Source organism: Lipophrys pholis, assembly GCF_963383615.2.
Source record: "Lipophrys pholis genome assembly, chromosome: 10".
Lineage (NCBI taxonomy): Eukaryota > Metazoa > Chordata > Actinopteri > Blenniiformes > Blenniidae > Lipophrys > Lipophrys pholis.
Window position 1 is genome coordinate 12,912,140 of NC_137640.1, and position 13,484 is coordinate 12,925,623.

Consider the following 13,484-nt stretch of genomic DNA (forward strand, 5'->3'; position numbering starts at 1 on the left):
CTTCTTCTCTGTTTTTATACTGAACATTTTCCACTTTTTTTTAAAAGTCGTTGGCCCTTTTAAAACGCCAACGTTTTGATGAACTAACTCATGGGCATGCCGGTGCGACTCCGTGCCGTGCAGCTGTGGACTCCCCTTTGACTGTTGGTAGGACGTTTACACGTATTATTCATATCGAACCACTAAGCTAGCGTTAAATGCTAAAACAAGTAATGTAAACAAAGAAATAAAAAAATGTCAATGTCGTCTACTACAGGAACCCTGCATGACGCTATCCATACACACGTACTGGTGAAATTTAACGCACTTGTATGAGTCATTTTCTCAGTGAGAGTGACATCCTGGTTGCTCATGTGGTCAGGCTGCAGCGCTGATTCCCCCCCGGTGAGCCATCATGTCCCAGACCAACACTCTCCTGACCGAGGTGCTGCAGTGGAGTCAGGAAACCTGTCGCCAGGAGCTCAAGTCTGTCCTGCCCAAACTCACCATATCCTCTCCAGCACAACTTCATGTCCCAGTCTGTGACCCCCCCGCCCCTCCATGATTCGTAGTGTTATGTTGTTAGCTTCTATAAATAACACCTATTTGCAATGTGGTACATATGGTTGCTGTATACATCTTATTTTCACTCACATTGAACATCAGATTTTTCAGGATGATTAAGTTTTATCGATAGAAAGCATATCTGTTGGGAAATCAGTGTTTTTCTCAGGCAAAGTGGTGGAATAATTGACTCGTAGGTTTGAAAGTCAGGCGATAAATACAATTATAATATTGCAAATCGTTCCCTTTCCCTTTCCCATCCTTATATCTTATATAAACAGATCTGATATCAAAAGTGTAAACAGTACTGGGATTCTAAATTACTTAAAACGAATTGATCAGCTCCGTAACATGTGGGAACTTCGGGATATGAAGAAACTTAACCCTTGTAACGACTCCTGTTTAAACTCATCTGCATCTTCCAAGAGTTCAGTGGAACTAAAAACATTAGAAAAAGCTTTTCCAGAAGAGTAGTGAGTTGATTGCTGCCAGTCATGCCTAAGTTGTAGTTAACTTGTATTTTTGTAAAACCTTGCATTTATTTATTTTTTCATTTTATTTCTATGATTGAAACTTCTGAAATGCCTAAATGACCAAAAAAGAAAGGATTAGAAAATACAAAAACATCTTTTTTTTTCTTCAAAATTACATGTGTGTTGTATGCATACCATTAGATATCAAAAACTTCATCAAGATCATAAAGTTATCATTAGATCACACTTTATATGCAACATTGGATAAAAAGTTTCTGTTTTGCTCTTCCAAAACTTCTATTACCTTTATGATATACCTGCAATTGTCTCAACATATTTAACAAGCTTTCACACAGGAAATGAATTTCTTTACCTACTGTGGTGCTCCTTAACCCATTGCACTCTTTGCAGTGTCAGTCTGACAGTTGGGAGGACCAAATACGTAAGTTTATACAATGCATAATTTGGAATATCTAGTAGTTTGTAATACTAGATTTAATTCTTGTTCTAATTGTCTTGAACATGTATCAACGCCACAGGTGTACTGAGGATAATCACAGACATGTTCCTCCCACATATTGGCCTGTCAGAACTAGAAAAAGAGTGCTTCTCCAAGATCTTACCAAAGGTAAACAAATTTGTTTTATGCTGCTTATTTTATCCCAATAGCATACTGTATGTTGTTATTAAGATAAATAAGTTCAGCCACTGGTATACATTTCAGGACTAAAGCCGTTTGGCTCTGTTAAGGAAACATAGTTTTTTTTCTTAATTAGACTGCAAAAGACTTTGCTTCAATATTAGTCCCATGGAATATTTTGTCTTAAAAACCTTGATGTTTTTTTCTTACTTTGTCATTGTTCATGCCAAAAACGGTTTGCTTTGCACCTTTCTCCCTCATTTACGTGGCATTTCCTGAGTTTGTGTGTAATTGTTTTTGCCACACATGCAGTTAGGGACCATATTTGACAGCATGCTGAAAGAAATTGCGGACCAAGTAGGGGGCCTTTCAAGCCAAAACACAGAGCTGTGTGCCTTACTGAGGAACATCTTGCAGGTATTCCAGTACAATGGTACAGTGAGACACTTGCATTTATTGCATTTACTCTTGTACATGAATGCACACAGTATGTTGTTTTTGTGTCGGGGCTCAACATTATTTTGACCAGGCTTCTTGTCTTTCTTTAGGCGATGATGCAGATAATCGATGCATTATCCAGTTGTGTGCGTCACGTTGGCTCTTTTCAAGAAGTTCCAGATCTGTGTGCCATCCGCTCGTTACCAGTATGTATCCTCAAGGTCCTGAGAGGAACCTTTCAGCACTGCAAAGTAAGTCTGTTTGGTTTAGTGCTTGAGAATCAAGTGTTTGGCAATATGGATCCTTGTTTTTTTTAATTAATCTTAATTGGTGTTTGCAGAAATTGCTATATTAAGGGATATTTGAACATTTCATTTTCCTAGAAATATTCTTCATTGGACTTAACATACTGAGATGTAAATGCTTCTGTTGTTTCTTGCACAGTAATTAGCTGAATATGATATGAAATTGTCAACAGTGAAATATATCAACTCAAAACAACTGCAGTATGCATCCTAATGAATTAGGAAGCGTCATCCGCATAGGGATAACAACAAATATAAAACCAGTGAAAACCCATGTTAAAATGTGTAATGCTTTGTTTGAAAATCAAATGGATGAATGATTTAACTCTATTTTCTCTGCATGTTGTCCCGACAGGACAGTGAGGTGGTTTATTGTGGTCGTCTGTCGCTGGTGGCTGATCTGCTGCAGGGACTTTTCAAGGAGGCCTATTCCCTTCAGAGGGGTTTGTTGGATCTGCTAGATAAGATCTCCCTCAACAGCAGTGCCACAGAGGAGGAGGTGTCAGACATCGTTTCAGGTATGTGTTTTTGACAATCTTGATCATAAAGCCCCATTAGTGTGATCTTAATTTTACTGGACACAACTTTCATCTTACTCCAGTTATCCATAGTCTTCTGGACATCTGTTCCATCATCTCCAACCTGGACATTGCACTGCATGCAAACACCTGGAAGTTCCTCATCAAGTGGGTGCCGTTACTAACACATTATCTTTCATACTACATTTCTTTTATTCTTCTAATAATGCAGTTTGAGGACTAATTAAACTGTCTTTTTTTTGGGGGGGGGTCAGACTGAGCCTGAAGAATCAGTCGTTGGTTGAAGAACAGCTACATCATGGTGACATCAGTCGCAGTCTGAGTGACAACCTTCTGTCCTCTTGTCAAAACTGTGTAGAGCTGGCTGGACAGATTAAATATGCTGGTCTACAGGTAGGAAGCTCTGTTTGGTGTAAACTAATAAAAAAAGTAGTTTTAGTTTTGATTCCTCAGAAATACATCACTATTGCACTAGAATCTTTCACTTCCCTTGTCATAGCGTTCTTTCTTGGTATTTTAATAACAGCACGGATTTATTGTTATTAGCGATTATCTATGTTCTCTAAAAACAATCAAGACATCTAATATGTCTTTGAATGCGGATGGAAATTTTTCCTCTGTCTTTGACAGAATTATCAGTCACCGTGATATCTTTATTTTTTTTATTTTTTTAAATCTTGGAATAGTTGATGATGATGTTGTTACTTTATTCTCATCATTGAAAGGTCAAACGTAGACTTGGTCTTGGGTTCCTTTTGTGCTAATATTTATTTGTCTTTTGTAAAGGAGACACCACAGAGCCCAGAATACAAACTGTTCCAGAAAACCGCAAAGATGTGCCGATTTTTTGCCAACACCCTGGTTCATTATATAAAGGTACTAAATAATCTGGACCTGCTTGTGATACTCGATTGTATATATATATATAAAAAAAAAAAAGTCTGTCACCTCTTATCTTTCCTTGTGAAAACAGTGTTGCTGGACACATCAACTTTACTATGTGTCTTTTTAACAGGAATTCAAATTTTTTCTGACGAAGTATTGTGGCTCCTTTCACCAGCTCTACCTCCAGATCTTAAGGTATTTCTTGTTCATATAAGGCTTAACGGTTCAAATCTATTGCATAGGCTATTGATTTGCTTTGTGTTGTTTTGTATGCGTGATTGTTTTGCAGTAACTTTCCTCCCAGCTTGAGTGCTCCAGCACTGCCCACAGGTCTACGTGAAGAGCTGAATGCAGCAGCTCGCGTTCCCATGGATGCCTTCTTGCTCCAGCTACTGCCGCTAAGGCCTTTTGCTGAAGTTGTGCTCCAGCAGGAACTGGGTAAGTTTGAAGTCTGATACTGACATTTCTTTTGTCAGATACTGTGCTCAGGCTGACAGATGCTTTCCTGTTTCTCTTTGCAATAAAAGCATGTCTTTATAAACATATTCATTAGCTCTGGACTAAGTTGATTCTTCAGGTTTTTGCCAAAAAAGATCAAATGCGTCTTGCAATCGCAACTGACAGTGTAAGTTTTGTGGTGGAGGATGTACATTAAACTGGGTGTGGAGCAACACAGTGGCTTTCAAATTTTTAAACATCACTAATGAACGAATGTTTCTCTGATCTGCTAGAGTCAAGTTACATACGAACCACTCCAGTTATAATACTTAACTCTAAAAACGGTGTAATTTGTTTGTGGTTATGTCATTACGAGCATAACTTGATGGTATCAAAACAGGTCAAAAAAAGTTTGAACTGGGGAAATGAAAAAGGCAGAAAAAATATTTGGCACAAATTCAAAGCAACTGAAGCGGTATTTTGACAACTATCAGGTCAATTGGTAAAAGGTCAGTAACATGACTGTATAGAAGAATCATCTCGGAAAAGCACTCGGATTTAAAGAAGGAGAAGCATTTGCACAGCTCCGATAACGGTGCATCACATCAGATTATTGCTGCTGTTGTGAGTTATGGGGACCTGCTGCACACAATAATAACAGGTGTGTGTCTGAATGGTGTTTACACATCAAGTCACGCAACATATCCTCTGCAGAGTTGAGTCCTGAACACGAGCTCCCTCACTGTCTCTTGCTGGTGAGCATCATGGGACAGGTGGCCGACCAGCCAGAGGAGGTGCTGGAGCTTTGGCACAGTGGCAGTCAGTTTTCAGAGGAGACTCCCAGGTACTAAGACGGCATTGTTGTTTTATGTACAATATTTGAATACATCCGCTGCTTTATTGCATAGTGCACTATGTTTAGCCAGAATGATGTTGATATGCTATTTTTAATATTCATAGTCTACAGATTGATCAACTTTAGCTCTAAAACATTTTCGCCATCGTTTTTATTTTATTTGTTTAGTGTAAATTGTACGAGTATTTTTGAAAATGGCAGCAATGTCTAGCCATGTCATCATGATTACATCAAATATGAAACGTTTTTAAAGCTAAAATGACAAGTGCATCACTCGGCAGTCCTAGAAAAAGTTCTTATTTTAATGGTGAAGCTTTAAACTGACCGCATAGCAAACTGTAGGGACATTTTTGTGTTAGTACTCCAAAGCTTGTTTCCTGTGCTTTTGTCACTAGGCTTCCTCTCTATCAGGCCGTTTTCACGACTTTCCGGCGATGCCACACGGAACGTAAGCTACCTGTGCAGTTGCCAGGGGTCATGCTGAAGGGTCAAGCCCAAACCCAAGTCTCTCTCCACCGCCATGTCTGTGTGCAGCTCTGTGCCAGTGTGGCTGTGCTCCCACCCGTGTACTTCCCCATGCTGGTGAGGCCTTCACATGGAAATCGAAACTCATGCTGTGATAGGAACAATAAGAGTGGAAGTTCTTTGATTTAACTTTGGCAGTTACTGTGCTTCAAATGCTGGAGGCTTGTTTTGATTTACAGTTTCTTTCTTTCCATCTCTTTTTTTTTTTTTTTTTTTGAACCTCTGAGGAGAATTTTGTGTGTGCTATTGGTACTAAGAGAAACTAAACTCTCATTTACTCTCACGTGAAATTTGACTGCTGAAACTTTGTCGGTCGCTTTTCAAATATTCAAGGGGACGTGTTTTGTTGTAGGTGTGGTGCTTGGGAAAAGCAGGGAACTTCTTTCAACACGGCAGCGATAAGACTTCACAGATTGTTTTTAATCATTGTTTTCTCACTTCTGCTATAACTTGGCCTAACTTCAGACAACCGCTAATTGTTGCTCGAAGTTTAATCACATCTCCTCTTGAATCCAACACTGAACTGATTGTCAGTTACTGGAGGGAGAGAAAAGAAGAGGAATCCTCCATGTTTGTCCAGTTTTCTGCTGAAGTCAGCATTGTAGACAAACACAATGTACTTATCGTAGTACCACAGTAACAGTGCTGTTATTTCACGTCTTTATTGAACATATACATTCACTCCATATGAAGTGAACCTTTTGATTTAATCACTCGATGAACCTGTTTTGTCAGCAATATTGTCAACCAAACATTACCGGTAGCTGTTAATCAGAGCTGCTGTCAAGGAAAGTTAGATAATTCTTTGTTGAATAACTCCTTCACCTAATGCTGCCTGGTGTCAATGGCTATAATTATGTAATTCCACGGTATTTCAATTGCTTACATTCTGTTTTTGGAGCCACATAGATTTTTGTTACTCATCCATAGAGTCAAATTCAGAGAACATACCGACAGCTTACTTGTTAAATCAGGGTTAATAAGACTTACAGAAATAATAGAATTACAGACTCTGCTCATCACGCTCCAAACCAAAAGTAGAATTTTACCAGCAAACCTGCAGAAGTTATTTGTGTTCACTTCAGAAGATGACAACCACCCGAGGAGATTCTATTTTAAGCACCAAGTTGCTCGGACTAATTTGAAACGCATGAGTTGTTGGCGTACAAATCTGGAAGTCCCAAATACAAGAATTGAAATGTTGTGATAATATTTGTCAATTTCAAAAAAATATACATATGTAGAAAACTTTGTTATGGACTGAAAACTTTAAACTCGATCACTGTAAATTCATACTGCATGGGTTTGTTTGATTATTTGTTTGTTGTGTGTTCTATACTCACTGTGTGGGCCAAACCGGTCCAGGTTAGAAACTCCTGGCTTATATAATCTTTAGTGAAGCCTTGAGCCTTGGAGGACATTTTACTTTTCCCACCAGCTTAAATAATGTCTTGAGGATAGATTCAATAAATATTAGGATTTTTTTTGTCTGATATTAGGTGGTTGTCTGTGTTTGAGACTTTGATATAGATTAACTTGCATTTTATGACCTATTAATGCCGAAAACAATGGAAATTCATCATAAGTCGTATATTTATTTATCCAATCTGACCACTTTCTGTCCTGGCAGTTCTGTACAGGATTTCCTTTCATTCAAAGCAAGTTATTTTTTCACTTTCATTTTCACGTGTTTTCTGTAGGTTCCGTTTTCTTTCTCCATTTGCAGGCCTGATTTTTATCTGTTGCTGTTCCTGCTTTCAGGAGAGACGCTTGCTCGATGCGGTACTTCAGGCGGATACTCAAACGGCACTGCTGGCAACAGATGTGTGGTGCTTCATGGCACGGTGAGACTGAGCAGTAATAGATTAAGCTTAGTCCTTCCTTATTATGATGGCAGCTAGTATTTTAAAGCTTTTATATCAGTGTAATCAAATTTTATATTATTTGCTTGGAAGTAAAAGTGCACAGTGCAACTGTACTGTGGGATACACGCAGACATTCTTATGCTATAGAATTAATAAATACATTTTTGTGCTGCGGTGTCCCAAAGACCAGTTGTACATTGGTTTCTTCTGCATTTTGAATGAGCTTCTGTTTATGCCTACAGGTATGGGACAGCAGAACTTTGTCTTCATCATGTCCTGCTCATTGCTCAGCTGGTGGGTATAAACCAATAAAACGAATATGCTGGTTGACGTTACACGATTGTTCCTTCACAACGCATTTTAAACCCGCAAATTTACTGGAGCCTTATGTCACGTCACACTGCTGACTTATTATATTGTGCATGTTAAATAGGATCAAATTCAAACTTGCATGCGAGCCTCTCCCCTGTCTATGAGCTCTTCCCGAGCTCTCACCCAAAATAACTAAATCCCCTCAGTAGGGTTACAGCTTAGTATGGGGTCTAACCCTGTTTTCTGTGGCATCCCAGCAGAGGTGATAATTGGTGTTGGAATTTTGCAGACTGTGACACCTTTTTTTATAACCTGTTACTTTGTTACATCACCAGATTAAGCTGGATCCCCCTCATTTATGGACAAATCCCTTCTGTTTCGGTTCTTCACCCTCCTTCTGCCCTATAAGCCTGGTTGCTTTTATTCCCCCTGCGCTTTCACACTGGCAGTCACACCCTCTCACTCCATCTCTGCTTCTCCTTCAGGTGAAAGTGTGCACTGCTGAGTGTTACCAGTCGTTCCACCTGGGCTTCCTGCTGAAACGCATGGTTTTCCTTATGACACCAAACCACCAGGTGAGACAAACGGAGAGAACTGACCCCCCCCCCCCCCCCCCCCCCCCCCCCCCCCCCAACACACACACACACACACACACACACACACACACACACACACACACACACACACACACACACACACACACACACACACACACACACTAACTCAGGTATTACACTTTCTCGAATGGTAGTACTAGTGCCACTAAGGGTATTATCAAGTACTGCAGAGAGACTCTGGGAGAAAAAGAAACTACAGCAGGTTCAAATGAAGCAAATGTTTGAGGTTTGTTTTTTTATGCATTAATAATTCATTATTTTATTGTTTTCTGGCATAAACAACAGAAAAGCACAGCAGACATAATTACTGTTGTAAATGTAACTTATAATAAAGAAGACATTATAATAAACAGACACCACATAGCACTGTTGTTTACTTAGACTTTTGTTTACTCTACTGAACATATTGTTTTTTGTTCTAGTCAGTGTACATCAGTGGAAGAAAATGTTTGAAAGTTATGAAGCTTTGTATTATATATGTTGTAAGCTGTTGAAGGTATTGAACACTATTTCATTTAGCTGTGTTTTAAATCAAATAAATATCTAATGGTGAAATAATCGTGCTCAAATTGATGTTTTCTCTGTATAAATGAAACAGTGATATGCCTTCCAATGACCATTTAAACTCCACCAGGCTGTAGAAACTATATATGTCAACGTGCGCACTTGGAAATAGATTGATTCTTTTTTATTTCAACCTCTTTTTTTAACCGATCAAAACAATGTTCTTTGTTCTTTTTCTGCATTTTGTAGATATGTTTATGCCTTAGTATGTTTTCATGTAAAAACACTTTAGAAAACTTTAGAATATTGCATCCTATTCATTTTATTACATTAAAATGAAATGCGACAAAGTCTTCAAATACATAAATATATCATGCAAGTAATAACAACATTTAGATATAGGTAAACCATTAAAAAACGAGAAGCACTGAAACAGATTCAGCCTTAAAAAAAAACAACTCATTAGCTGTCATCGTCTGCAGTAGAAATCTAGCAACTTCGCCGTTTTCTCTTGTATGAATTTCTACACGTAATGTCCCGATTCCTCTGCTTTGTCTTGCCTTCAGAAGGTTTTACCTCCTCCATTCAGCTGCCTATTCTGGTGGTTGAATATTACTCAACTTGGCATGAAGGAAAACGCTCATAAACACAGGGATAATTCTGAACAATGTGTAGTAGAGCAGATTCACAGCGATTACTGAGTGAACTCTGGGCAGCTTCGTTTCAGGAACAGCATGATGGTGGCTAATAAACTTTACTCGGTTTCAGCATCCGGAGCCTAAAGCTCGATGCAGTGTCTGCACCGATCAGTAGATTATATTCTCTGACAGATTTTTATTTCCCCATTAATTTCAAGTATTTGTTTTTCTTAGGTGGAGTTGGAGACACACTTCCCACCCTCTGAGGTGGAAAACCTTCCCGTGTGGCATCAGGTCCTCCTCCGAGCTCTTTCGCAGGACATCCGTCAGCGCGTCGAAACCCACATTGTCTCACACACTCAGAAGGTTCTGGCTGACTGGCAGAGTGAAGGATACAAGCTGGGACAAGTTAGAAAAGTGGTGAGGACAACCTTCAAACAAGATTGAATGAGTGTCAATACTTAACATCACATTGCTAAAGACAATGTTTGAGTTTTAAAACTTAACTTGGGATGTGTCTGTGGTATTATTTTGTTTTGTGCTTGAATAAAGTCACTATAACTGTAAAATTGATCAAAGTAAAAAAAACCTTCATGAGAACCTCTCAAGAAAGGTTTTGTGCCTGTGTTGCTGAAAACAGAGAAGATTTTGGGAATCAAGGACGAAGCTTTTACCCTTGAGAAATGGGCAGATTATAAATGCCTGCAACAAGTGATGTGAAGATAAGCTTGTTCCAATGGTTGAAAGCAGACGGCTTGATAAGATTGTTAGTCATCCTTTCCCTGTCAGTCTGAGGTCACTGCTTCGTGGGAGAAAACGGTTCTTTACAAGTTGCTTGAGTGGTCTTATTTTTTCCCTAAGGTTTCATCCTTTCAAAACTGATTTATCACTATTTTTACATTCATCCAAAGAAGCATTTCTTAATACCTATTCTGGATTTAAATCCTGCAAATCACATTGACCCTTAATTCTGCAACTGAGTTAAAGTGCAAATTTTTTCCAGTTATGATACTTTTCCTGAATTGAAGAACATCATGGGAAAGCACAAGACTTGTGCAATAAAGTTTTCACAATACCACAAATGTTTTGGCCTTTAGATTAATTACTATCAGTGAGTATCGGTGACTGATGTATTCAGCATCCTGACATTAAATAAGATCACACTGTAAACATTAACGTTTTCTCATGTCCAGTTCATCACATTTATTTAGGGTACTTTTTTGTTCTTCCCATATTATGTGACATGGCAGCAGAACTCAAACATATTAATGTGTTACATTTTCAGAAGTTTGATTTTTTCTGAATTTATTCCTCTGATATGACTTTTGAATCCATAAATTGTGAAATATGTGAGATTTTGGTCAATTTTGCTTTTTTACAATTTAAAAAGTCACAAAAGTTTTTAAAAGGTTTTAACATGGCTTTCAATGACACCAATGAGTTAAGATTTGCAATTTCCAAACATTTAAAGTGGGCTCCCTGTAAATGCTTAAGTAAAACTGCAATGCAAGGGCGTTTCGTTCACATCGTGCCTCCTGTTGCCAGAACGTGGTGCTGTTATCCCTCCTAGTGGTGCTTCGAGGGCAGCCGTCTCCGGAGGAGCAGAGTGTTCTTTCTGCAGTGAGGATGGTCACACAGCTTTGGCTGCGGATGAGTCCAGATCAGGTGAGGTCAAAGAACTTGTTCAGAAAATAGTGAAGAAACCAAAATGCGAGACACTTCTCCCTGTAACGTGGCACAACTGCAGTTGCAGGTCCATCCCGCGCTTCACTCGACTCTGCAGCAGCTCTTATCGCTGACATCCATCCTGGTGAAAAGCATCGAACCCCAAGTCATTGGTCATGTATGATGTCTTTTTGCTCAGTGCACATTTCACTGTTTGAAGCCTGGAGAAGACGTGTGCTCACTGCTGGGTTTCGTCTGTCTGTCTGTCCGTCCCAGGCGCTGTCGTGTGTGGAAGCAGTGGTTTCCACCAAATGTGGCGATCAGCTTCTGCTGGCTGCACTGGAGTTCCTCTCCTCTCTGGGGAAGATATTTATTCCTCCTGACTCCCAGGTAATGGATCCAAAATGAGAACTAATCGTAATGATGCAACTCTTCCTTTATGTTTGAGAAACCATGTTTGCTGCTGCTTGAGAAGCCAGTTTAAATGCTACAACAGAACATTCTTTATTAGATACTGCTTATAGCAGCAGACATAATGTTGGGTTCTTATGTTATTTCTGTTGTTATTTTTTATTATCTTATGTTAATAGAAGGTGAACAGCATTTAGACAACACGCTATTCATTTGAATTCTGATTCAGGTTTATTTGCCTCCAGAGTCAAATTCTTCCCAGGTTGAGCAGCCTGTTTGGATTCCTCTTGGCTGACGCATCAGGGTTGCTGCATCAGCATGCCCTGGAGGCATTTTCTTATTTTGCTGAGGTATAGTAAATGCTGAACCGATGCCAGCTTTTTTTTTTTTAAATGGATTCCTATTTGCTACTGAAGCCTTGATTTATTCTCGATGTGCCATTTTTACTGTTGCAGAACACAAACCACGAAGAGGTAATTTCCCAGAGTTTGTGTGTAGAGGACACTAAGACCAAAGTGGTGAATTATCTCAGTAAGGTAAGCAAAGGCAACATGTTGCTTTAGTTAAACCTAAGGCTGAACACACAACAGTGAGTGACACTTTTCTTATTCGTCAGACTGTGAATGCACAAGAAGAGGCGGGGCCACGACTCCAGAGGTTCAAACAGGAGATGCCAGTGATCAAGCAGCACAATGAAAAGCTCGAGCTCCACAAAGAAAATGCATCCAAGGAAGCAGTTGCTGAAGTTTCTGTGGATTCTGAAGTGAGTATCTGCACTAAATTAACTTTTAATGTAACAGCTTTCCTGAATATGCATGCTAAGACATGTTCAAAGCAGCCTCTCAACTCCTCGCTGGCCATGCGGCAATAGTTTGATCTGTCACCATTTGCCTGTGTGTGTGTGTGTGTGTGTGTGTGTGTGTGTGTGTGTGTGTGTGTGTGTGTGTGTGTGTATATATATACATACAAAGTAATGAACAAGCTGTAAGGCAGGTGTGGGTAAGTCACAAATAGACACATCTATTTATACTGCTGTGAAACTGACCTCAAATGTGCAGCCAGTGTCATCAAGAACTATGATTATAATAAGCACATTGTCTCCTAGCAACAAGAGCATGGCCACTGATGGCCCCGTTTCTAGAGACAAAGAGATTATCAAGTTTATATCAACAGAAGTTGTTTTTCATTATCCAAGATGTTTGGATCAACCTTTCAATAACTGTGCATAAATGTACCAAGATGGAAAATTGCTGTTGTACGTACCTATCGCCTGAGGGTTCAAGTCTGGGCTTCTAACCAGATTGGACCTTTTGTTATATAAATACTCCCAATTGATCAGATTAGTAATATTATTCCAGGACATTGGTATCTCTTCAGAATGTGTTGCGATGTTGTCAAGAACATCCATATGAAAATAAAATGTTAAGAGAATTTGATACAAAAAGAATAAATTACTTGTCCCTTCCCAGCCGTGCCCAAAGAGACCTCGGCAGGAGACCAGCGCAGAGGACGAGTACAGCCGCTACGTCCAGACTGCTGAGAGCGCTTTAAAAGCCCTTCAGGCTCTCGCTGAGGGTAAAGCCAACAGTACTGCTCCACCTCCAGACTGGCTGGAACCCAGACTACAGGAGATCCAGACCCTCATAACCCAAATCAGAACATCGTAGCAACTCCAGGGATTAGTTTCTCTCTGTACGACTTAATCTTTGATCCTTCTGGAAGTCTCCCCACCACTCACTGCTCCTGGGTTTGTTTTTCTTCTCCTTTACAGTTCCTCTTTGTGTTTGTTTATTAAATGTTAGTTTTTTTTATACCAAGTACCTGGTTTAC

The 13,484-nt window shown here is 39.4% G+C and overlaps 1 protein-coding gene across 1 annotated transcript; it reads left to right on the forward strand.

Annotated features, from left to right (window-relative positions):
- The first annotated feature begins 1,424 nt into the window (after nucleotides 1-1,424).
- On the forward strand, nucleotides 1,425-13,465 carry firrm (fignl1 interacting regulator of recombination and mitosis). Its single transcript, XM_080473926.1, has 23 exons — nucleotides 1,425-1,458; nucleotides 1,556-1,644; nucleotides 1,969-2,073; nucleotides 2,205-2,345; nucleotides 2,755-2,917; nucleotides 3,001-3,085; nucleotides 3,193-3,331; nucleotides 3,725-3,814; nucleotides 3,954-4,018; nucleotides 4,113-4,261; nucleotides 4,976-5,105; nucleotides 5,513-5,699; nucleotides 7,404-7,486; nucleotides 7,750-7,801; nucleotides 8,305-8,394; nucleotides 9,813-9,998; nucleotides 11,124-11,243; nucleotides 11,326-11,421; nucleotides 11,520-11,633; nucleotides 11,900-12,004; nucleotides 12,110-12,190; nucleotides 12,271-12,417; nucleotides 13,124-13,465. The coding sequence occupies exons 2-23, from the start codon at nucleotides 1,579-1,581 to the stop codon at nucleotides 13,319-13,321; spliced, it is 2,592 nt and encodes an 863-aa protein (XP_080330052.1). The 5' UTR covers nucleotides 1,425-1,458; nucleotides 1,556-1,578; the 3' UTR covers nucleotides 13,322-13,465.
- The last annotated feature ends 19 nt before the right edge of the window (nucleotides 13,466-13,484 follow it).

Coding starts and splice junctions, on each gene's coding strand:
- firrm (XM_080473926.1), top strand. CDS start 1,579: ATGTTCCTCCCACATATTGGCCTGTCAGAACTAGAAAAAGAGTGCTTC. Junction 3,815..3,953: donor CCCTGGTTCATTATATAAAG/GTACTAAATAAT, acceptor TCTTTTTAACAG/GAATTCAAATTTTTTCTGAC. Junction 12,418..13,123: donor AAGTTTCTGTGGATTCTGAA/GTGAGTATCTGC, acceptor GTCCCTTCCCAG/CCGTGCCCAAAGAGACCTCG.